The 23,164-nt window shown below is 46.3% G+C and overlaps 1 protein-coding gene across 4 annotated transcripts in view; it reads right to left on the bottom strand.

Moving 5' to 3' along the window:
• Positions 1 to 23,164, bottom strand: part of atp8a1 (ATPase phospholipid transporting 8A1) — a 433,224-nt gene that overhangs the window by 148,432 nt on the left and 261,628 nt on the right. For all 4 annotated transcript variants that reach the window (XM_038791303.1, XM_038791304.1, XM_038791307.1 and 1 more), the window contains one exon: positions 7,550 to 7,688. In XM_038791303.1, the coding sequence (XP_038647231.1) occupies positions 7,550 to 7,688 (139 nt within the window). The remainder of the gene's footprint in view (positions 1 to 7,549; positions 7,689 to 23,164) is intronic.

The following is a 23,164-nucleotide window of genomic DNA, read 5'->3' as shown; positions in this document are numbered from 1 at the left end:
ATGGAAGGATCTCTACTCACTCCGGATTTGCTTTTTTTCAGCAGTGCTTTTCCCATATTAAGGCAATGGCTTGCTACCGGATTGGCATTACCGAATGGGCTGCTGGGATTCACCAAGGTGACGTAGGACAGTCCAACATTCCCAACTAGAAGAGGTGAAGTTAGGTTATTTTTGTCCTTCCCCATTGTCTCAGTGATTTAATCAGATGGCTTACCATGCTTGGGTAGCCGGAAGTCTTGTGGAGGCAGATTCCTCTCCCAAGCAAGACATATATAATGGTTCTGTGCCTGCATTGTAGGAGGCTCTGCAGAAGCGGCTATATTCCAGCTCTATTTCGGGATGGTATCGTTACATTTTCTTCCAATATCTTGTTGTGTTCCTCCCAGTTAGCTTTTTGCTGGTTCCACCGCTTCTTCTTTGAGCTGGTAACAATTGGTAATTGATGCTCAATATGGCTCAGAGATGATTAGCTGGTTAGATTGAAAATTGGACAGGATTTGGCATGATACAGGAAGTGGATTGCCGTGTACCAAGGTGACACAGAATAAATTAGGAGAGTAGATCATAGAATCACTATAGTGTAGAATGAAGCCATTCGACCCATTGAGTCTGCACCAGCCCTCTGAAAGAGCCCCCTACCTAGACCCACTCCCCCATCCTATCCCTGTAACCCCACCTAATCTTTGGACACTAAGGGGCAATTTAGTATGGCCAATCTACCTAACTTGCACATCTTCGGACGTAGGAGGAAACTTGCGCACCAGAGGAAACCCACACAAACATAGGGAGAACGTACACCCTCAACACAGAGAGTCACCCATGGTCGGAATTAAACCTGGTCCCTGGCGCTGTGAGGCAGCAATGCTAGCCACTGTGCCACCATGTCACCCACTGTGCCGCCATAACCAGGAATAAGATAGATTTACATGGATTGAGTTAGTGGATATATTACCTTAATAGGAATACACTACAGGCAGCTGAAAAGTAAAAAAAGAACTAAAGAAAGAAACAGCCAAGCAGTTTAGGTGAGTAGCAGACATTGAGTAATCATGGAGATTCCAAATTATCTACAAATCACCTCAGGAAATAGCGAAGGACGAAAAGGGGATCACGTTTTTAGTGTCTCCAAAGCTCCATTCTCACTCAATATGCCAGAGGTCAACCAAAAATGAATTATCACTGGATATTGTAATGGGTAATGAACCAGAATAGAAGCAACAGTTAGAGTGGTCACAACATAGAAAGGTTCAAGATTAGGATCCAAAATACATAGGAGTAAATCAGAGCAAGACAAAGAGGTTGGAAAAGAGCAAAATATGAGGTAATAAGGGTGGAACAAAAGATGATTACCAGGAGAAAATGTTGCAAAGGAAAGCCAGAAAAAAACATTTGAAACTTTTAAAAGGGTCACTAAAGTTCAAGAAAAATGTATTCTATAAACATCACAAACCAAACAAGCCAATTACAGGGTATAATGGAGAAATAAACTAAACGAGAAACTGAATCTAAACAAAAAGACATAAGGACTCTATGAAAAGGACAAACGAAATATGAACTCAGGATGGAAGCTTAAAAACAAATCAGATACAAAGCGAAATTACCAAATTGAAGATTTCAAACTTTTACTGAAGATAAAAGAACATTCCAATAGAGGAGCAGCTTTAAAAGGTTAATACAATTGGAATAATAGGCAGAAAATAATTGACAAAGTACCAAAACGGAAAGATGATTAAAACCTGGGTATGGATGATATGCACCCACACATATTCAAAGAAACTCAGAAGCAGACAGCAGAAGCACTGGCTTGTTTAAGAGAATGGGCAATGCCAGAGGGTGTAAGTACACCGGAGGCCAAATTGACAAGAGTCAAGAGCGTACTGAAATCAGGAATTTGGTGAGTGAGGGATTTCTAAGTGTTTGAAAGTCACATTGAGCAGAGTGGTACATTCCAGGCTATTTGTGAATCATGGATGAGAACAAAGTCATGCTGTGTGGTGCAGTTTGCAGGCTCTTCGCCATATGTCTTAACCTCTTAGTAGCTCCAGTCTCTGTAGTGGCCATTAAGGTCTCCAGTACAGACAGTGGGATGTAGTAGGATTGGGAAGACCTGCTGGTCCCAGTTAATGCTAGGAAGCTTGTAGACATTTGCCATCCACAAGGCATCAATTTTTGTAATGTCAAGTATTCAGAACAGATGGACTGCACTGGCAATAGTTGCTTGGACAAATGTGATACAGCCATGCTTTGGCTGGTGTCAGGAAAACAAAGGTAGTTTTAAGGGATTTATATTTATATTGGTGAACATTAGAAATAAGGTATAGTTTTAAGTGGGTTTAATTTAATGTTTTTGTGTCTGGAAGTGTAAACCTTATTGTCAGATTCACACTGGACAAAGGTGCTTATAAGTGTGGGAGTTGGTTAAGTTCCTCCTGTGGTTCGATTGTGGAGAGGGTTTCTGCGTTAAAAGCAAATAAAGGAGAAGCAATTTCTTAGCAATTGTGGCCTTGAGGGAGAGATGCTTTAAGTTCTAGTTTAGCTAATTTGAGAGCAGTTGGAGAAAGGTCCTGAGAGAGAAGGCAGGTCTCACAGCCCAGTAGAAGCAGTTGATTTTAGAAGAGAGAACATCTCTTTCAGCCTTGCTACAATAAAAACCATACTGTGGAGTAATGGTTAAGAAAACATATGCCAGAAATATAAAGTCCAGCTAGTTAAGGAAGCTGGAGAAATGAAGAGAAATGTCAAGAACTTTGGATTAAGTGAACAGAGGCCAAGGTAGCATTCAGAAGAAGTCAAGGAAGACTAAACAAATTGTTCTGAGTTAGAAACAATTGCAATAATTAGATTAAAAATTGGATAGCAGACTTCAGCGGTAGATGAAACATCTGATGTCATTTTAATACATTCTGGGAATCGAGAGTTAAAACAAGTATGAGCAATTTGCACAGCAGTCAAGACATAGAAATTCTGAAGGGGTTGGTGTAAAATTCTGTACTGGCATCACTGCTAAAAGTCGATATTTAACAGTGTGCTTTTGAGAGTGGAGTTTGAGAACGTTCAAGTACCAATAAACTGGGGTGGTGGGGGGGGGGGGGTGGTTTGAGGAGACATCCATAAACATTCACTTGGGGTTCAGAGCGGAGAGTGCATTTGCCCACAGTCATCTTGTGCTTAAATCGGACTGCGTATTAATGGGACTATTGCAGATTAAGTTGTACTTTGTAATCCGTGTTACTCCTAAAACCTGCAAGTGCTCAGCTAAAGGCATATTGTATTATAATCCAATTTTTTCATGTTTAAGATATGTTTTTTTTCTTTTTATTGATACTAATTAGTGATCCCTGGATCTGTTCCCTCACGTTTTGTAAAATATGATGGTCTTTTGAGCCAGGGCTCCATTCTGGGATCGTAGAACTGGGCAATATGATGGCATTTCTGGTTGAAACCTTGTACCTTTCAGCTTTATTTGATGGGAGATGTGTTTTCGTGAATGCAGATCACATTGATGTTGTATTGCTGGGTGAAGATGCTGATGAGATGTCTCTTGACCGCAGATAGCCCCTCAACATTGATTTGAAGGATGGGAAGTGCAGGATCAAAGGTCCAGGAGCCACAGAATTGCATATTACTGGAATTTCTCATGTAGCCCTTAGTCACTTCTCTTAAACTCTCTTCCTCAGCTCAGCTCTTGTTTTTCTCCGAAAATAATCTTGGAATATTCGTTACATCGAATGCATTCTGTAAGTGCACAATATTGTTGAAGCAACACACTCCACACCTGGAGCAGTGTGCAGTTTTGGTCTCCTTATCTGAGGAAGGATGTTCTTGCTGCAGAGGCAGTGTAGAGAATGCTTACCAGACTGATTCCTGGGATGGTGGGACTTACATAAGAGGGGAAATTGAGTTCAGAAGAATGAGGGGGAATCTCATAGGAACCTATAAAATTCGATGAGACAGGGCAGATGCAATAAATATGTTACAGATGGTGGGCATGTCCAGAACCATGGGTCACATTCTGAGGATACGGACCATTTAGTCCCTATAGGACTGAGCTGAGAGAGAAATGTCTTCACCCAGAGAGATTGGCAAGCCGGTGAAATTCGTTGCCACAGAAAGCAGTTGAGGCCAAAACATTGTAGGCATGATCAAACGGTCATGCCACACCCGAAAAGCAGCTCGCCATGGCACAGCGTGGTTATTTTAAGCCTGAAGACCCCAATCCCAGGTTCTACCTGGCTTGCAATGCCTTGCGAGATCTAACACGATCTTGCGAGACTTTGCAATGTCAATTCCGCCCATCATGGGTGGGATCGCGATGAGCAAATCTACATATTAGAGCGAGACAGCTCGTCTGACATGTGCAGATCACGGAGTTACCCAGGGGGTGGGGTCTATCTCCTTCGCCTCGGAGACCTCGGGCGAGCGCTGTTCATACTGGCCTCTACAAACGGGGATCAGACGGACCAGCTTTCAAGGGGGTCTCCCAGGAGATCGGAGGCCCCCAGGTTAATGCCCTTCGGACAGGGTGGTACCCTAGCACTGCTGGTGCTACTGAGGCAGTGCCAACCTGGCACTGGCCAGGTGCCACTGCCAGGGTGCCAGGTTGACACTGCCATGTGCCAAGCTTGCATTTTTTGTGCACTGTCAATCAGGCTGGAGGTGCCCTGCATGGGTGTCGGGGTTACGTTGGGGGCCTCCGAGATTGGGACGTCCTTTATCTCTCACTGCACTGAGGAGTTCCAACAAGTGGAGCTCCTCAGTACATAGGACGGGCTATGTGCGGCTCGGGCTGCACACTCCCTGCTTAGTCCCTTATCTAACGCGGGTGGCGTTTTATAGCCATATTGGTGCTGCGAGTACTGGGAGACACGTGGCTAAACACGCCTGCTATGGGACTTTGTTCAAGGAATTAGATTTAGCTTTTGGGGTAAAAGTGATAAAAGATATGGGGGGGGGGGTGGCTTTTGAGTTGGATGATCAGCCATGAATATAGTGAATAGTGGAGAAGGCTGGAAGGGCCTACTCCTATTTTCTGTGCTTCTGTGTTGACAGGAACTGGTCTACATCCTTGCAAGAGGTGTAACACAGGTTTTGTAACAATCCATTCAAAAGGCTATCGTGATGCCTTCGTGCTTCAGGTATATGAGACAATAATGTTCTTTAAATTATCGAATCTTAGATTGGTTTCAACACAGGTAGTCATCATTTGGCCTGCTGTAGCTGTGCCAGATCTCTGCAAATTCAACTCACCTTGACCCAATCCTCTGCTACTTCCCCGTAGGCCCATGAATTCATTCTCTCATTATCCAATGCCCTGATAAAAGCCTCCGAGGCTTTATTTATTGAGGCACAAGAGTATAAGAACAAGGAGGCTGCGTTGAACTTGTTTGGTACAAGATACTTGATCGGCCTCAGCTGGAATACTGCATCAAGTTTTGGATGCCACACTTTTAGGAACAATGTGAAGGCATTGGAGTGAGTGTGGAAAAGATTCACAAGAATGCTTCGAGGGGTGAGGAATTTCCATTATGAAGACAGACCGGATAAGACAGCCCTGTTTTTCTTGGAGGAGAGAAGGCTGAGAAGAGATTTGATGGAAGTACTCAAAATCATGAGGGGTCTGGAAAGTGTAGATAGAGAGAAACTTTTGCCACTTGTGAAAGCATCGAGAAAGAGAGGACACAGATTTAATTTGAGAGAGGACACAGACACAAATGGGCAGAATGGCCTCATTCTGTAAATCTATCTCACCACACTCCCTGGCAGTACATTACAACTCCTAACTACTCGCTGCGTAAAAACTTTTTTCCGCATGTCACTTTTTTTTGCCAATCACCTTGAATCAGTATCCTCTGATTCTCAATTCTTTCACTGATGGAAGTAGCTTCTCTATATGTCTGCCCAGATGATTTTGAGAAAATCTATCAAATTTCCTCTTCTCCAAGGGGAAGAGCCCCAGCTTCTTGAACTACCCCTGTAACTGAAGTCCCTCTTCCCTGGAACCGTTCTACTGAATCTTTTCAGCGACCTCGCTAATGTCTTTAGATCCTTTCCAAAATGTAGTGCCTAGAATTAAACATAATACTTCAGCTGAGGCTGACCCAGTATTTTGTACAGGTTTATCATAATAACTGAGAAAGAACTGCTCAATATGGCAACCTTGAATTGGCCACGAATGGAAACCAGATTGAAAAATGCTCGGAAATTGTAACCAAATGGATGCAATGATCCTTAACCTGGGCTCATGACTGCAAGACTGCAGCAAACCCTCCATTTGACAAACTGCTGCTTTGTCACCAGTTCAACTTCCATACAAACATATGAACAAGAGGCAGGCCATTCGGCCCCTTGTATCTGCTCCGCCAATTAATAAGATCATGGCTAATCTGATAGGAACCTCATATCTGCATCTCGCATACGTCTCCCGCCACTGTCTACAAATGGTGATACAACTAGGCGGCAGCTTGGTGTGATTTAAACTCATGTCCCAACAACATTACGACCAGACCCCCGCAGCACTGCACAGTCCGCTTAAAGAAAGACTGGATCGACTGGGCTTCTACTCAGTGGAGTTCAGAAGAATAAGAGGGATCTCATAGAAACATATAAAATCCTGATGGGACTGGACAGGCTAGATGCGGGAAGAATGTTCCCGATGTTGGGGACGTCCAGAACTAGGGGTCACAGCCTAAGAATAAGGGATAAGCCATTCAGGACTGAGATGAGGAAGACCCTCTTCTCTCAGAGTTGTAAACTTGTGGAATTCTCCACGACCGAAAGCTGTTGGGGCCAGTTTGTTGGATATATTCAAGAGGGAGCCGGACATGGCCCTTGTGGCTAAAGGGATTAAGGGGTATGGAGAGAAAGCGGGAGTGGGATACTGAATTTGCATGATCAGCCATGATCATATTGAATGGTGGTGCAGGCTCGAAGGGCCGAATGGCCTATTCCTGCACCTATTTTCTATGTTTCTATCTTAAGAGTTTTCAATTGTATTAATAAATGCCCCTCATAAGGTTGGAAGAGTGCATTGTTTTTATTATTGCACATCAAGTATAAAAAATATAATGCAACTGAGATGAGAGCACTATATCACATGTTATACTGTGATACATCACTATAGCACGAGATCAAAAAGTTTTGCCTCACAACTTTATTTAAAGTTTGAGATTGCTAACAAAAGACGATTTTAGCCATTCATTTCTTCTCCACCTCCCCCTTCCTACAAAATAAAACTGAACAGGATACGATTTTACCACATTCTATAGCTTTGCCAATTAAAAAAAAATTTGACTGTGTCTTCATCCAAGAAAGAGCATCCTTAAGATGGGTAAAAATCCACCATCAGACCGAGCTATGACAACTGTTCCTGACTAGAAGCTAGACATACCCTCCCTTCTGATGAAAAGGTTCTGAGATTATTTGACTTCTAACAAAATAACCCAGTACTTTTGTTGCCATGTTTATCCAGAAGAGTATTGTATGAGGATGTGCATTTACAAATTAAACACAGCCTTCAGTAAAACACTATTAATTGTAACTCCAGCTGTACCTATATTAATAGCGGTTTCCTGCTTGTCTCCTGTCAGAATCCAAATTTTGATGTCTGCTTTGGATAATGTTTCTATGGTTTCAGGGACTTTGTCTTGCAGTCTATCTTCGATTGCTGTAGCTCCAAGCAACTGTAGATTCTATTAAAACGACAAGAAAAATAATTAGTAGCAGGACAAATAGATATGCTTGTCAAAGGATTTATCTTTGAGATTACTGCACTAAATGCAACCATATGGATATGAGATTTTCATTTTTCAGCAAACTTGAATTCCACATTGGCGAACCCATCTCACTAACCACTCATTTTAACCAAAGTGAGCAATGCTCCCTCATATGGCTCCACTTAAACTCAGAGCTTTGCTATTTACAGGTGAATGCCAGTGTGTCCAGTACTGTACAATACCATGATTGGCAAAAGACCCAGAGGCAACAAGAAGAAAAAAAAAATCAGTGAGTTATGATCTAGAGTGCATTGTCTTAAAGGGTGGTGGAAGCAGATTCAATAATAAATTTCAAAATTAAATTGGGCAAATACTTGAAGAGCAACATTTTCAGGGCTATGGAAGATGATCAGGAGACTGGGACTAATTAAATAACTCTTTTAAAGAGTTTCCACATGTTTGATTGTGTTGTTTCATTATAAGATTCTATTTTCTCCAAGACCCTTTATAATTATTGTTAGAGTTGCGTTCTACTTAACTATGTTTTTACAGACAGAGAAAACAAACATAGATGATTTGGAGTTGGGGACCAAGGGCAATATGTCCAAGTTTGCAGATGACACTAAGATGAGTGGTAAAGCGAAAAGTGCAGAGGATACTGGAAGTCTGCTGAGGGATTTGGATAGGCTAAGTGAATGGGCTAGGGTCTGGCAGATGGAATACAATGTTGACAAATGTGAGGTTATCCATTTTGGTAGGAATAGCAGCAAACGGGATTATTATTTAATAATACAACAACTCCCGGGAAAGGGGGGTGGCACCATACTAGCAGGTTAGCTAGAACCGGGACTCAGGAGGAAGAAAGCTGCGGTGGTGTGTCCCCAGAAAGGGGGTAGGTTACTGGCAGGGTGGGGGGCGGGCAGATAAGGAAGGGTTGGGTGGATCAAACCTACCATTCCTGCTATGGGACGAGGGCCGGAGGGGTTGCCATTTTGCTAAATAAGAGGATGATGTTCACGGCAACAAAGGCTGTTACGGACCCAGGGGGACGTTATGTCATAGTCAGTGATGTCCTGGACGGGGAACCGGTAGTCCTGCTAAACCTGTACACTCCTAACTTGGGGACACGGAGTTTATAAAGAAGAGGATGACGGAAATCCCCGACATACATACACACCGACTGATCATTGGGGAGTTGGACCGGGGAGGGAAGAGAAAGAAGAGAGAGACTTCAACTGCGTACAGGACCCACAGACGGACAGGTCGAATGCCAAAACAGGAAAGACTTCCAACACAGCAAAAGAACTTTGTCTATTTCACCGCCTTGGTGAAACTCCTGTGTAACGCTCCAGGGCAAACGTATGGACAAACACCACGATTTCCAAGACTTCTAGCTGCAAAGGGACTCGAGGCAGGGTTGCCCGCTATTCCTGCTGCAGTTCGCCTTAGCGATAGAGCCATTAGCAATCAAGCTCAAGGAGGCTAAGAATTGGAAAGGGATCAGGAGTGGAGGCAGACAGCACAGCAATATGCAGATGACCTGTTCGTCTACATCTCGGACTCATGGAGCAGCATGAAAGGAATCATGGCACTCTTAAAAGAGTTTGGAGACTTCTCAGGCTACAAACCTAACCTAAGCAAAAGCGAGGTCTTCCCGGTGAACCTATAAGTGGGAGGGGCAGAGTCGCAGGAGTTGCCGTTTAAAACAGGCCTGGGACAAATTCCGCTACCTGTGGGTCCAACTCGCCCACGACTGGACAGGGCCCACAAATGGAACCTGACCAGCCTGACGGAAGAAGTCAAAAAGGACCTGCAAAGATGGAACACACTCCCAGTCACCCTGGCGGGGAGGGTGCAGGCGATTAAAATGAACGTACTGCCCAGCTACCTCTTCCTGTGTAGATACATCCTGATCTACATTCCCAAGACCTTTTTCAACTCACTTGACAAACTGATTATGGCGTTTGGTGTGTGTGTGTGTGTGCGTGCGCGGGGGGGAATAAAATGCAAGGATCCCAAAGAAACTACAGCAGAGAATGAGATCCAGGGGGTCTAGCTCTTCCAAACTTGCAGTACTACCACACTGGGCAGCGAAAGAAGAGAGAATAAAGGGGTGGATAAAGGAGCCGGAAGCCAAATGGTTGCTCACGGAGGACACCTGCAAGGGGACCGCTCTCCAGTACAACTTTGAGGGGAGCACAGGTGGAGAGTGACCTTGGGGTTCAAGTGCATAATTCTCTGAAGGTAGTCAGGCAAGTTGAACCAGTTGTTAACAAGGCTTATAGCATCCTTGGGTTTATAAATAGAGGCATGGATATAAAAGTAAGGAAGCGATGCTACATCTCTACAAATCATTGGTCAGATCAGATTTGGAGTATTATGTTCTGTTCTGGACACCTTACTTAAGAAGTGATGTTAAAGCCCTGGAGAGGGCAGAGGAGATTTACTGGAATTATTCCAGTAATGAGGAATTTTAGTTACAAGGAAAGACTGGAGAACTTGGGCTTGTTCTCCTTGGAGCAGAGAAGATCAAGCGGCGACCTTATTGAGGTGTTCAAAATTATGAAAATTTTTGACAGGGTAAAGAAGGGCATTCTGTTTCCACTCGTTGGTATGTCAGTGACTAAGGGTTACGATGTCAAGATGGTCAGCAAGAGAGGGGTGAGATGAGGAGAAACTTCTTTACTCAGAGTTGTTGGGTTTGGAATTCCATAGGTGGATTCCATAAGAGGTCTTGAAAGACAGCTGGATACATATTTGAAAGTGATTAATTTAGACTACGGAGCTAGGGCTGGAGAATAGGACTAGCTGGGTAGCTCTTTTGGAGGCCTGTGTGGACAATGGGCCGAGAGGCCTCCTTCATTGCTGTAAATAACAAACTATTCAAAAAGAGAGTGAGACAGAAAGCCGGAAACTACAGGCCAGTTAGCTTAACGTCTGTCAAACGGAAAATGTTAGAACCAATGTTAAAGATATTGGAGCATGGCACTTGGACAAGCAAGATAACCAAGAGAGTCAACATAATTTTGTGAAAGTTAAATAATGTTTAACCAACTTAAGTTTAAGGAAGTGCCATGTGCTATGGATAAAGGTGAACCCGATTTTCAGAAGGTAAGTGCCACATCAAAGGTTATTGCCCCAAAAAAAAGTTAATGGCATGGAGGTTGGCATGGATAGAAAATTGTCTGGCTAACAGGGAGCAGACAGAAGATACTTTTTCAGGTTGGCAAGACGTAACGAGTGGTTTGCCACAGGGATCAATGCTGGCACCTCAACTGTTTACAAATTATATAAATGATTTGGTTGAAGGGATAGTTGCTAAATTTGCTGATGACACAAAGATAGGTAGGAAAGTAAGTTGTGAAGAGGACAGAAGGAGGCGACAAAAAGATATGGATAGGTTAGGTGAGTGGGCAAAGATTTGGCAAGTGGCGTGTAATGTGCGAAAATATGAAATGTCCATTTTGGCAGGAAGAATTACAAATAAGCATATTGTCAAAACGGTGAAAGATTGCAGAGCTCCAAGGTGCAGAGGGATCAGGGTGCCCTCATGCAGGAATCACAAAAGACCAGTAAGCAGGTCTAGCAAGTAATTGGGAAAGCTAATAGAATGTCATAATTTATTGTGAGGAGAATTAAATACTAAAGTAAGGAGGTTAGGCTATGGTTGTACAGGACACTAGTTAGACCACATTTGGAGTACTGTGTACAGTGTTCCTCACCTTATTTAAAGAAAAGATGTAAATTCATTGGAAGCCGTTCAGATCAAGGTCACCAGGTTAATACCTAGAATGGGTGGGGTGTCGTATGAGAAAAGACTTGACAGGCTGGGCTTGTATCTCCTGGAGTTTAGAAGAGTTTAGGAGAGGATGTGGAGAGGATGTTTCCTCTTGTGGGAGAATCCAGAACAAGGACCTACTGTTTAAAAATAAGGGATTGCCCATCCAAATCGAGAAGAAATGATTTTTTTTTTCACTGAGGGTGGTGTGTCTTTAGAACTCTTCCTAAAAAAGGTGTTGGGTGCGGAGCCTTTGAATAATTTTAAGGTAGATGTGGATAGATTCTTGGTAAATGAGGGAATAACAAACTAACGGAGGCAGGATGCAGATTTGACTTTATCAGATTAGCCATGATCTTATTAACTGGTGGAGCAGGCTCAAGGGGCTGAATGGCCTACTGATGCTCCTTATTCATTATTTACAGTAAAAAAAAATATATTTACCATGGTGTTGGATTAATCTAATTCATCTCCTGCATAACTTCCTTCCCCCGAGTAACCAATAAACTAGACTTTCTATGCTTTAATACTGCCACCTTCTGGCAGATTTACTATTACCCAAGTCAGTCACGTTATTCAGAATATTTTTATGTCACTCTATTACGCCATCAGAATAGTTTTTAAACTGCTCAATGCAAGTTTTAAAACACTGGATATAATTTTTTCAAAGCAGAAAAAGTTTTTAAATCCTCAAAACAAATTCGTAGTATAATCATAAATGTTCAGTGTGCTTTACATTCTGGCTGCGATTCTCTGGAAAAATTTCCAAGTGTGGTAGCGAGAGGGAATTGCCGCAAGCTTCACGGCGCTCAGTCCAGCGAGGCTGGCAGCGCTATTCAATGTTAATTGGTCTACTTAACGAGGTCTCATGGGCTTTCCGCCGCAAATTAAGGCTTGCCAGCTGATTCGCCGGCACCGTGCTCACCAGCCCCCTGCTAACAAAGTCGAGCAGCACTTTAGCTACACTTACTCAGCCAACCGTAGCCAGATTGCAACAATGGTGCCGAGGAGATCAGCCCCAAGATACGGGGATGCTGACCTGAGGAGGCTGCTAGACGCTGAGGAGGCAGGAGGGATGTCCTGTTCCCCCGAGGGTCCAGGTGAGTCAGCCACAAGGCAGCCAGCGCCACCTGGGATGAGGCGATGGCAGCTGTCAGCTCTGGGAGGGTGACCAGGAGGACTGGCCGCCAGTGCCAAAAAAAATCAACGGCCTATACTGGGCAGCACAAGCGAGAAGACACCAATGCCCCAGCCCCAACCCCCTCAAGAGGCATCCACCTCCCAACCAACCCCTAACCCTCCCTTCACCCACTCCCGCTTCAACCAGCGGGCTCCACCCAGAGGATGTCAAACACAAGTTGTTATTGCCGTACTGACTGAGCCATCCCTCCCACTGACCACATGTCCATTCTCCCGCAGGTCCACCAGCCCATCCCAGGCAGCACCATCTCCTGCCTCCCAGGAGTCCACCTCAGAGGAGAGATCCAAAGATACAACCGTTATAGTTGTGGCACAGTTATCAGTCCCACCCTCCACCAGTGCAGATACACACACCTCGGTGGGACATGCTAGTGGACAGGCTTCGGGGGCACAGTCTGGTGAGCACCACATGGCTGATGATGCACGTCAGGTGGAGGCAGGAACCCCCAGGCAAGACAGCTGTCGGAAGGCTGCTGGATCCCAGGACTCAGCTGGTCCCAGCCTGATGCTGAGCCTGTGGTACAGGGGTACCTGGAGCTGGTGGAGATGATAGGGAGCGGCCGGGACATTCAGAGGTAGATGTCGGCTTCGGTCCAGCAGATCCGTAGCCGATTGGAATCCCAGAGGCAACGGGCGCAGGAGGTGGTGCCGGCCAGGTGTTGCACTGAGGCCAACACTGTTGGGTGGCAACCGCAGTGGAGAGCCTAGTGCATGACTTTGGCGCCATTAGTGAAGGTGTCCAAGGCATCGCACCGTCGGTGATGTCCATGGCGGAGGGTCTCGGAAGAATGTCCGACTCACTGGGGGATGCATCACCAGGCTGACCTTGATGAGGTTCTGCAGGACATGTCCCGCTCTCAGATTGGCATGGCCGACGTGCTGCGGACTTTGTCCCAGTCACTGAGGAGCATTACCGAGGGCCTCGATACCTTGGTGCAGGCCATGGGGAACAGCCAGGGCTGGCAGAGCCAGATAATGCAGGGGCAGCCATGGCTCGAACTAGCTGCCCTCCATCCCAAGGTGAACTCCAGGGCTCTATGACACCAACTGGGAGGAGGAGGCGCTGAGTGCCAACCCGGAGCCATCCCATGGGGCGGCGACAGTGGCCACCAGCTCCCCCAAGTTCCACCCCTCTGGCCGCGTCTCGGAGTCAGCACATGGGACAGGGCGGCATGGCTGTGCATGTGCCGTTAACAAGTGAGCCGGGCCCCCTGGCCCCAGAGGACGCCCGCCATGGGCATCGTAGGCCGCAGGACGAGGTAAGCAGGTGGCTGCCTCCACCGCTGATGTGTATCCTGGGGAGACACCTAGATGTAGTGGATTGGATTGGATTTGCTTATTGTCACGCGTACCAAAGTACGGTGAAAAGTATTTTTTTTGCGAGCAGCTCAACAGATCATTACGTACATGGGAAGAAAAGGAAATAAAAGAAAATACATAATAGGGCAACACAAGGTACACAATGTAATTATACAAGCACTGGCATCGGGTGAAGCATACAGGGTGTAGTGTTAATGAGGTCAGTCCATAAGAGGGTCGTTTTGCAGTCTGGTAGAGCGCAGAAGAAGCTGTTTTCGAGTCTGTTCATGCGTGTTCTCAGATCTCTCTATCTCCTGCTCGATGGAAGAAGTTGGAAGAGTGAGTAAGGTGGGTGGGAGGGGTCCCCAGGCAGCGGGAGGTGTAGATGGGAGTCAATGGATGGGAGGCAGGTTTGTATGGTGGACTGGGCTGTGTTCACGACTCTCTGAAGTTTCTTGCAGTCCTGGGCTGAGCAGTTGCCATACCAGGCTGTGATGCAGCCAGACAGGATGCTTTCTATGCTGCATCTGTAAAAGTTGGTAAGAGCTAATGTGGACATGCCAAAGTTCCTTAATTTCCTGTTTTCTTGGTGGTAGCATCGACATGGGTGGACGAGGACAGATTTTTGGAGATGTGTACCCCTAGGAATTTGAAACTGCTAACCATCTCCACTTCGGCCCCGTTGTTGAGGACAGGGGTGTGTACAGTACTTTGCTTCCTGAAGTCAATGACCAGCTCTTTAGTTTTGCTGGCATTGAGGGGGAGATTGTTGTAGCTGCACCATTCCACTAGGTTCTCAATGTCCCTCCTGTATTCTGACTCATCGTTATTCGAGATCTGGCCCACTCTGGTCGTATCATCAGCAAACTTGTGGGAGTTGGAACCAAATTTTGCCACGCAGTCGTGTACGTACAGGGAGTAGAGTAGGGGGCTAAGTATGCAGCCTTGCAGGGTCCCGGTATCGAAGACTATTGTGGAAGAGGTGTTGTTGTTTATTCTTATTGGTTGTGGCTTGTGGGTCAGAAAGTCGAGGATCCAGTTGCAGAGTGAGGAGCCAAGTCCTAGGTTTTGGAGCTTTGATATGAGTTTGGCTGGGATTATGGTGTTGAAGGCGGAGCTTTAGTCAATAAATAGGAGTCTGATGTAGGAGTCCCTGATATAGAGATGCTCTAGTGATGAGTAGGAATCATTGATGTCGAGATGCTCTAGGCATGAGTGTAGGGACAGGGAAATGGCATCTGCTGCGGACCGGTTGCAGCAGTATGCGAATTGCAGTGGATCAAGGAGTTCCGGGAGTATGGAGGTGATGCGCTTAATGACCAACATCTCGAAGCACTTCATTATTACTGAAGTCAGGGCCACCGGACGGTAGTCATTGAGGCACGCTGCCTGGTTCTTCTTTGGCACCGGTATGATGGTGGTCTTCTTAAAGCAGGTGGGGACCTCGGAGTGGGAGTCCGCGAACACATCTGCCAGTTGGTCCGCGCAGGCTCTGAGTGCACAACCAGGGATCCCATCCGGGCCCGTTGCCTTCCGAGTGTTCACTTTCAGGAAGGCCGATCTGACTTTGGAAGCTGTGACGGTGGGTATGGGTGAGTTATGGGCTGCTGGGGAACTAGACAGCGGATTGTTGGTTTCCTGCTTGAACCGAGCATAGAATGCACAGAGTTCATCGGGGAGGGGTGCGCTGCTGCCGGAGATACTGCTCGGCTTCGCTTTGTAGTCAGTTATGTTGTTTAGGCCTTGCCACAACCGCCGAGCTGCTAGAGCTGGGAGGGCAAAGCACGTCGAGGAGCACAGAGCACCAGGGGAGGGGGGGGCAGCACGATCGGGAGAGTGGGGACCGATATAAAAGATTGAACACCCTTGTGTAGAACCAGTAGGTTGCCTCTGTCACTTATTTCCACAATGATGAGGAAGGAGCAGTGCTCTGAAAGCTAGTGTTTGAAGCAAACATATTGGACTTTAACCTGGTGTTGTAAGACTTCTTACTGTGCTCTTTCTTCCGCAATGCATCACTGCGGCAGGTGATGGGCATGAGCGAGCACTCAACAGACATGCAGGGGTCAGACTATGGCATAGATTGAGGAGTACAAGTGCTCAGCTCTCTGCGGGTCATCATCACACCCCTGCCCTCAGCAGTGACCCGCTGACGGTGCCGACACAGTACCATGTGATGCTTACCCTGGGAGGGTGGGAAATGGGGGTGGGGGGTGGGTAAGGTAGCGATGACAGACTAGGCCACGTCCTGTGAATGAGGCCAGGTCGAGAGCCTCCTTGGCCTTCCAGGCTTGCCGGTCCCTCACCGCTGCCGCCGGCCTTGCAGCCTCCAGTTGGCCCTCAGGTTCCTCTCTGGCCTCATCCTCCTGCCCCTGCTCGCCTGGCGCCTCATCATCCCTGTTCTCCTCTTCAGAAGTGGCCACATGTTCCTCATCACCAACCTCCAACACGTCACCTGGCTTCTGTGCGAGGTTGTGGAGGGCACAGCAGACCACCAGAAAGCAACCAACCCTACAGGCGGTGCACTGGAGTGCACCACCGGAGCGGTCGAGTCATCAGAACCATATCTTGAGCAGTCCGATGCTCCGCTTGATCACAGCCCGGGTGGTTAACATAGGGCACCCCCAGATGGCCCAATAAGCAGAGGGTAACATGCATGCGCTCTATGACCCACTATACCTGGGGGCATCCAGGCGATGGTGGAAAAACTTGCTGCCCAGGCATTTCGCTGAGCTTGGTCCATGTCAAAGATGATGTCGTCTTCTACTAGGGCATTCGTGATCTGTCGGATGCACCTTTGGGCTGTGGTCTGTGAGATGCCACACAAGTCCCCACTCAAGCCCTGGAATGTCCCTGAGGCTTAAGGTTCAGGGCTGCGGTGACCTAGACGGCCACTGGGAGCAGGTTTCCTCCTCCTCCTCCACGTGGTGCCAAGTCCACGAGGACGTGGCTCAGGTGTCACACCGTCTCTTTGCTGAGGTGGAACCTCCTGCGACATGCGCTGTCATCTGTTCAAACGATCAGCAGTGCCTGTACACCATCGCCCATCGCGGGACTCCCCCTCTGGGTCCCTCCCTGGCCTGATGACCGGCCTGGTCCTCAGGGTGTGAGACGGTGTCCGGCACATGGGCTGCTGCCTCGAGCATCTGCAGATGCTGCTGCTGCCGCCGGCTGTGGGATCTGTCCGCATTGCCTAGCAGCAGCACCACTAAGCAACCTCTGCCTCCAACATCCCTGCCACAGTGTTCAATAGCTATGAGGAATTGGGAGAGAGTGTTAGACTGACAAACAGTGGTGGCTCCCACCCCGGGGACCCTCCATTCCCCCACAGATCCCCCCCTCCCCTCCCAGAAAGCCCTGCCCACGGAAATCCAGCCACAGCTAGCCCCCGCCTCTCACCAGACAAGACACCTGCTCAAGTCACCGGGACCGGGCACTTGTCCCCTCCCCATGACACTCACCCATCCTCCGGCCGTGGACATGTCCCCGGAGCTGTGTCCCATCCGCTGGGTGTTCAGATGTTGCCTGTGTTCAGGCACAGTGTCCAGGCATCGGGGTCTGATTGGGATGCTGGGCAATGACTCCCACATGTGCTACATGGCCCGCCCACCCACGGGTTTCCACTTGCGAAGTGCTCACTTAACCACAAATGCCAATTGCCTATTATCAATAGTCTTGAGCTGCATGGCCAGAGGCCTCGGCAGTTTGTGTTGGTTGTGGGTGGTCGGTGGGGGAGACAGGCAGGGACAAGGGTTGCCCCTGGAACGGGTAAACGATCCAGGGGTTGGCATGGTGGTGCCGCGAGTAATTGCTCCCCCCCCCCACCTGCCGACCATCCCATTGCGGACCACTTCTGCGAAGGGTCCCCAACCACCAGCCGAGGGGCCACTACCTCCTGCTGAACACTGGCACAGCAAGCCCAGCGCCCACAAGCTCTTTGCCTGTGATCAAAGATGGCTACTCACCTCCTCGGCTCCCCACGGAAGCCCTTCCGCCAGGTTCGCGTTTTAAAAAAGGAATACTAATCGGCGCCAGCATGACCACTTGCTGTGGAGGCCAATGAATGACAGGAGGCCATTGGATATGGGGTGGCTCCTGTTAATTGTATGGAAATAGAGCTTGAGTGGTGATAATTGGTTTCTTGTCTCGAGATCCCAATTTCACCTCCAGGAGCGGGCCTGTTGCATCGCATGCCTGGTGTGGTGCTCGATTTTGGCCTCTCCCACTATTCACCCGCCTCATTTCACCCTGGTGAGAGTGCAACAAAGCCGGAAATTGCGCCCTCTGTGAAATATTGCCTCTCTTCAACCATTACAGCAATTTTCAATTGAATTGCCACTTTATTACTATGCTTTCTAGTTTTAAACTGGCAAACTAGAAATAAACATAATATAAACTATACAGAGATAATATTCATTCTTTCATGAAATTCAGTCCCAGTAATAAATAGCACAAAGGAAATCCTTCATCTACAGCCCCTATTCTAATTGACTTTTTGAATACTCTTTCATGGGACATGGGTGTCGCCAGCAAGGCCGTCTTCTTGATCCATTGGTGCAGATACATTCACAGTGCCGTTAAGAAGGGAGTTTCAGGATTTTGACCGAGCAGCTATGAAGGAATTGCGATAGAGTTCTAAGTAAGGATGGTGAGAGACTTGGGAGGGGGTGTGGCAGATCGTGGTGTTTCCATGCATCTGCTGTGCTCGTACTTCTAGGTGGTAGAGGTCATGAGTTTGGGAGGTGTTTTCAAAAGAGACTTGATAAATATCTGCAGTACATCATGTATATAGCATACACTGCTGCCATTGTGTGTCAGTGGTGCAGGGAAAAGTGGTGGATGCGGTGGCAATCAAGTGGGCTGCTTCATTCTGAATGGCATGGAGTTTCTAGAGTGTGTTTGGGGCAGCACTCATCCAGGCAAGTTCAGAGAATTTCATCACACGGTGGCTTGTGCCATGTTGATAGTGGACAGGCTACGGGGAGTCAGATGATGAGTTACGTTCCGCAGAATTCCCTCCCTCTGACCTGCTCTTGTAGCCACAGTATTTATATGGCTAGTCCAATTCAGTTTCTGGTCAATGTAATTCACAGGCTGCTGATAGTGGGGATTTAACGATGGTAAATCTAAGGCTTCGGATTTCGAGGTATAAAATCTCTTAACTAAAAAAACTCACAAGGTCTTAAGTTTTTACTTTCTAACACGAGGGCCCTCAATTATGCTTGACCTACAAGATATGAATAGATACTATTATTATCAAGTAGAATTTATTAACCAATATTTTACATATACTTCGCAACAGTGAAGGCAACATAAACATATCTCATCTTTCAAGATCCCAAGAATTCGGTGTCGGCAACAAAGACAGTGGGTGGGATTCTCCGTTCCGCCTGGGATTCTCCACCTTGCTACCCAGCCGATGGAGTTTCCCATCATGGGCAGCCCCATGCCGTCAGGGAATCCCCGGGTTGCCGGCGCAATGGAGAGTCCCAATAGTGGACAATTTTAGTCCAATGTCCCTCTTCTTTGTTTTCAAAATGATGTTGAACTGTGTTCAGAAGAGTCGTACCCCAGAAGCCATGGTAATACTATACCAACAAGAATTATGATTTCTCAACCATTATCCCTCAGTCTCTCATTATTCAGCACTTCCTTTTTTGGAGATTAACTCTTCCTATTGGCTATAAGGTGCTAATCATGGAATCAACCCACCTTTGCAACCCCTGCTTTATGGGCTGTAAAGTGAGGCACAGCTTTATTTATTTTACATTCCATTACAAACAAAAGTTATTTCCTTCCAGACAGAGAAAAGCCATTAAGTCACATTCTCTTGTCAAAATATTTTAACCCAAAACTACTCAAATCAAAGGTTAAGACCACTTGCTACCACCATATCAGAGAATAAAGATTTCCTCTCTGGTATGGATCAATTAGAGCAATGCATGGTTTGCTTAAACATAAAGTGTCATCTTATTCTCAGACTGCTTTTAGCCATTCCTTCAAATGAATTATAAAAATAACCTCATTGTATTGTGGCCATTAAGACAGTGTACATGAGCGTATGCTAGCAGTGGTTAGCACTGTTGCTTCACAGCACCAGCGCCCCAGGTTCAATTCTTGGCTTGGGCTACTGTCTGTGCTGAGTCTACACATTCTCCCCATGTCTGCGTGGGTTTTGTCCGGGTGCTCTGGTTTCCTCCCACAAGTCCCGAAAGATTGCTGTTAGGTGAATTGGACATTCTGAATTCTCCCTCTACCCAAACAGGTGCCGGGGTGTGGCGACTAGGGGATTTTCACAGTAACTTCATTGCAGTGTTAACATAAGCCTACTTGTGACAATAATAAAGATTATTATTATTACACCTGCTTCAACTCAAGACTCAAAGAAAGTCTATCACAAAACAATAAAGCAATTTGTTTCTTCACAAATAACTGCTTTCCTGTTTACTGTGTAACAAATTAAAATGGATCCTTTTTAATAGTGGTTAAGGAATAAATTCCAAATACATTAGATTAGTAAAATTATCTGGCTCTTGTGTGGTACCATTGTTACTTGCCACTTATCAGACTGATCCTGAGTATTGTCCAGGTTTTGCTGCATTTGGACATGGACTGCTTCAGTACCTGAGGAGTTACAAAATATTGTGCAATTATCAGCGAACATCCTCACTTCTGACTTCATGATAGAAGGTAATTGAAGAAGCAGCTGAAGATGGTTGGGGGAAGGACACTACCCTGAGGAACTCCTGTAGTGATGTCCTGAAGAGTGATCTCCAACAACCACAACCATCTTTATTTGTGCTTGATCTGACTCCGAACAGTGGAGAGAAATCCCCCTGATTCCCATTGACTTTGGATTGCTTGGGTTCCTTGATGCCACACTTGTGTCAAATACTGCCTTAATGTCACACGTATTCTCACCTCTCAAGTTCATGTTTTGGTCAAGGCTGTAATGAGATCAAGAACAGAGTCATCCTCGTGAAACACAACCTAAGTATTGGTGAGCAGGTTATTGCTGAGTAAATGTTCTTTAATTGCACTGTCTAGAATCACCAGCAAACCGATGGGGCAGAAATTGGCCAGTTTGGATTTATGCTTCTCTTTGTGGACAGGACATACCTGTGTAACTTTCCACATTGCCTGCTAGATGCCAGTGTCATAGTTGTACTGAAACAGCTTGGCTAGGGGCATGGTTGGTTAAGGAGCACAAGTCTTCAGTAATAATTCCAGAACATTGTTAGAGGTCAGTCCAATGGCATTGCTGCAGGAGTTCCTCAGGGTAGTGCCCTTTCCCAAACATCTTCAGCTGCTTCACCAATGACTTGCAACAATGACCTCCATCATGAAGTCAGAAATGGAGGTGTTTGTTGATGATAGGACAATGCTCAGCACCATTCACAACTCCTCAGATACTGAAGCAGACTGTATCCATAATCAGCAAGATCTGGTCAACATTGAAAATTCTGTGACAAGCAATTCATCTCTTGCCTCCCCAAAGCCAGTTCACCTTCGACATGACAAGTCAGAGTGTGGAGGAATACTCTCCACTTGCCTGGTTGAGTGTAGTTTCAACAGCACTCAACCATGTTAAACATTCACTCCCTCCACCAGTGACGCACAGTGGCAGCAGTGTGCACCATCTACAAGATGCATAGTACCAATTGACCAAGGCTCCTTCGAGAGCACCTTCAAAAACCCAAAACCTCTAACACCTAAAATGGCAAGTGCATCAGATGCATAGGGACACCACCACCTGCTAGTTCCTCTCGTTGCCAGACAACATCCTGACTTGGAACTATATTGCCATGGTTCCTTTGCTGCTGGATCAAAATCCTGCAACTCCCTTCCTAACAGCACTGTGGATGTACCTGCACCACACAGACTCCCGAGGTTCAAGTGGGCGGCTCACCACCACCTTCTGAACAGCAATTAGGGTTGGACAATAAAAGCAAGCCGAGCCAGCGATGTCCATATTTAGTGTATAAAATTTTTAAAAATTTCACTGGAATGACAAACATTACCTGTTTATTTAAATCACAATGAAGGCCAGTGATTTATATCCCATTCAGGTTATGCAGTTATGTGCCACAAATCACCTGTGAATTATTAGATCTTAATTTTGCCAATGATGGGACAGAGAGGCTGCCTGCTCCAATTACCGTAATTAAAGAGCTAAACACCTAAATTAGGGCCATTTTGTGGTGCTGTTGGTATTTGGGTGGACCCCAAGTATCCTGCATTTTGCATCAGTGATCACCCTTCCTGGGATTCTAACAGTCCAAGATGCACAGTGGCAGCAGTGTGCACCATCTACATGATGGGGCCGGAAGCATCAGGAGCCTGCCAGCCTCAATTGAATGGCGGGCCTGCAAGCAGTTAAATAGCTCATCCGTGTTAAAATCTCAGGATCAGCTTTGCACTCTGACATCGGGGACGTGACAACACTCAAACATTACACACACACACACACACACACACACACACTTTCATGTCATCATGTCCACACACATAAGCACCTGGTCAGTGTTCCTGCATGCAGGAAATTTGCATGCCCTCCACAGCTTTTTGAGTTGTAATGTAAGAAATGCAGCAGCATTTTAGTGGAGTGCTGACAGTGAATACAGCAAGATTTAGGCCAATGCTTCCCACAATGATCAGAAATCTAATTTCCAAACATGGCCCTTGAGCAGCAAAGTGGAAAATGAATGTTGGCTTTTGCAAATAGAACTGTCAGATTAGATCAGCACAGGATATCTACTGACAAATATGTGAAAGTCCATGAACACCAGAGAAATGAGAAGGTGGTGCGAATGACAGTGATTCTCTCAGTACCCAAATTTAGAGATGCAGACTAAAAATTTGAAAGGTCGCAACAGAGTGCGACATCCAGCCTCACTCAGAAACAAGTTTCAAATTATTTGGTGAGCTGTCAGGGATGATTCAAGAGTGTAATCTGAACCTTGAAAATTGATTCTCACTATAATTTCTTAGAGTACATTCTGAGGTCATAAAAAGACAAACAAGTTTGAATATTCTCCACAATATTTATCAACAGGATTCTCTGAAGAACCAAATGTCAATGCAAAGATAGATAGGCAAATGCTGTAGTGCATAGGAATTGCAATCTCACTGTATCTGGCTGAGCTGATTCCCTTGTTCTGATAATTCAGTCACC

The sequence above is a fragment of the Scyliorhinus canicula genome, chromosome 3 (genome assembly GCF_902713615.1).
Source record: "Scyliorhinus canicula chromosome 3, sScyCan1.1, whole genome shotgun sequence".
NCBI classification, from domain to species: domain Eukaryota; kingdom Metazoa; phylum Chordata; class Chondrichthyes; order Carcharhiniformes; family Scyliorhinidae; genus Scyliorhinus; species Scyliorhinus canicula.
The sequence above is the reverse complement of the archived record's forward strand: the minus strand, read 5'-3'. Positions and strand labels throughout refer to the sequence as shown.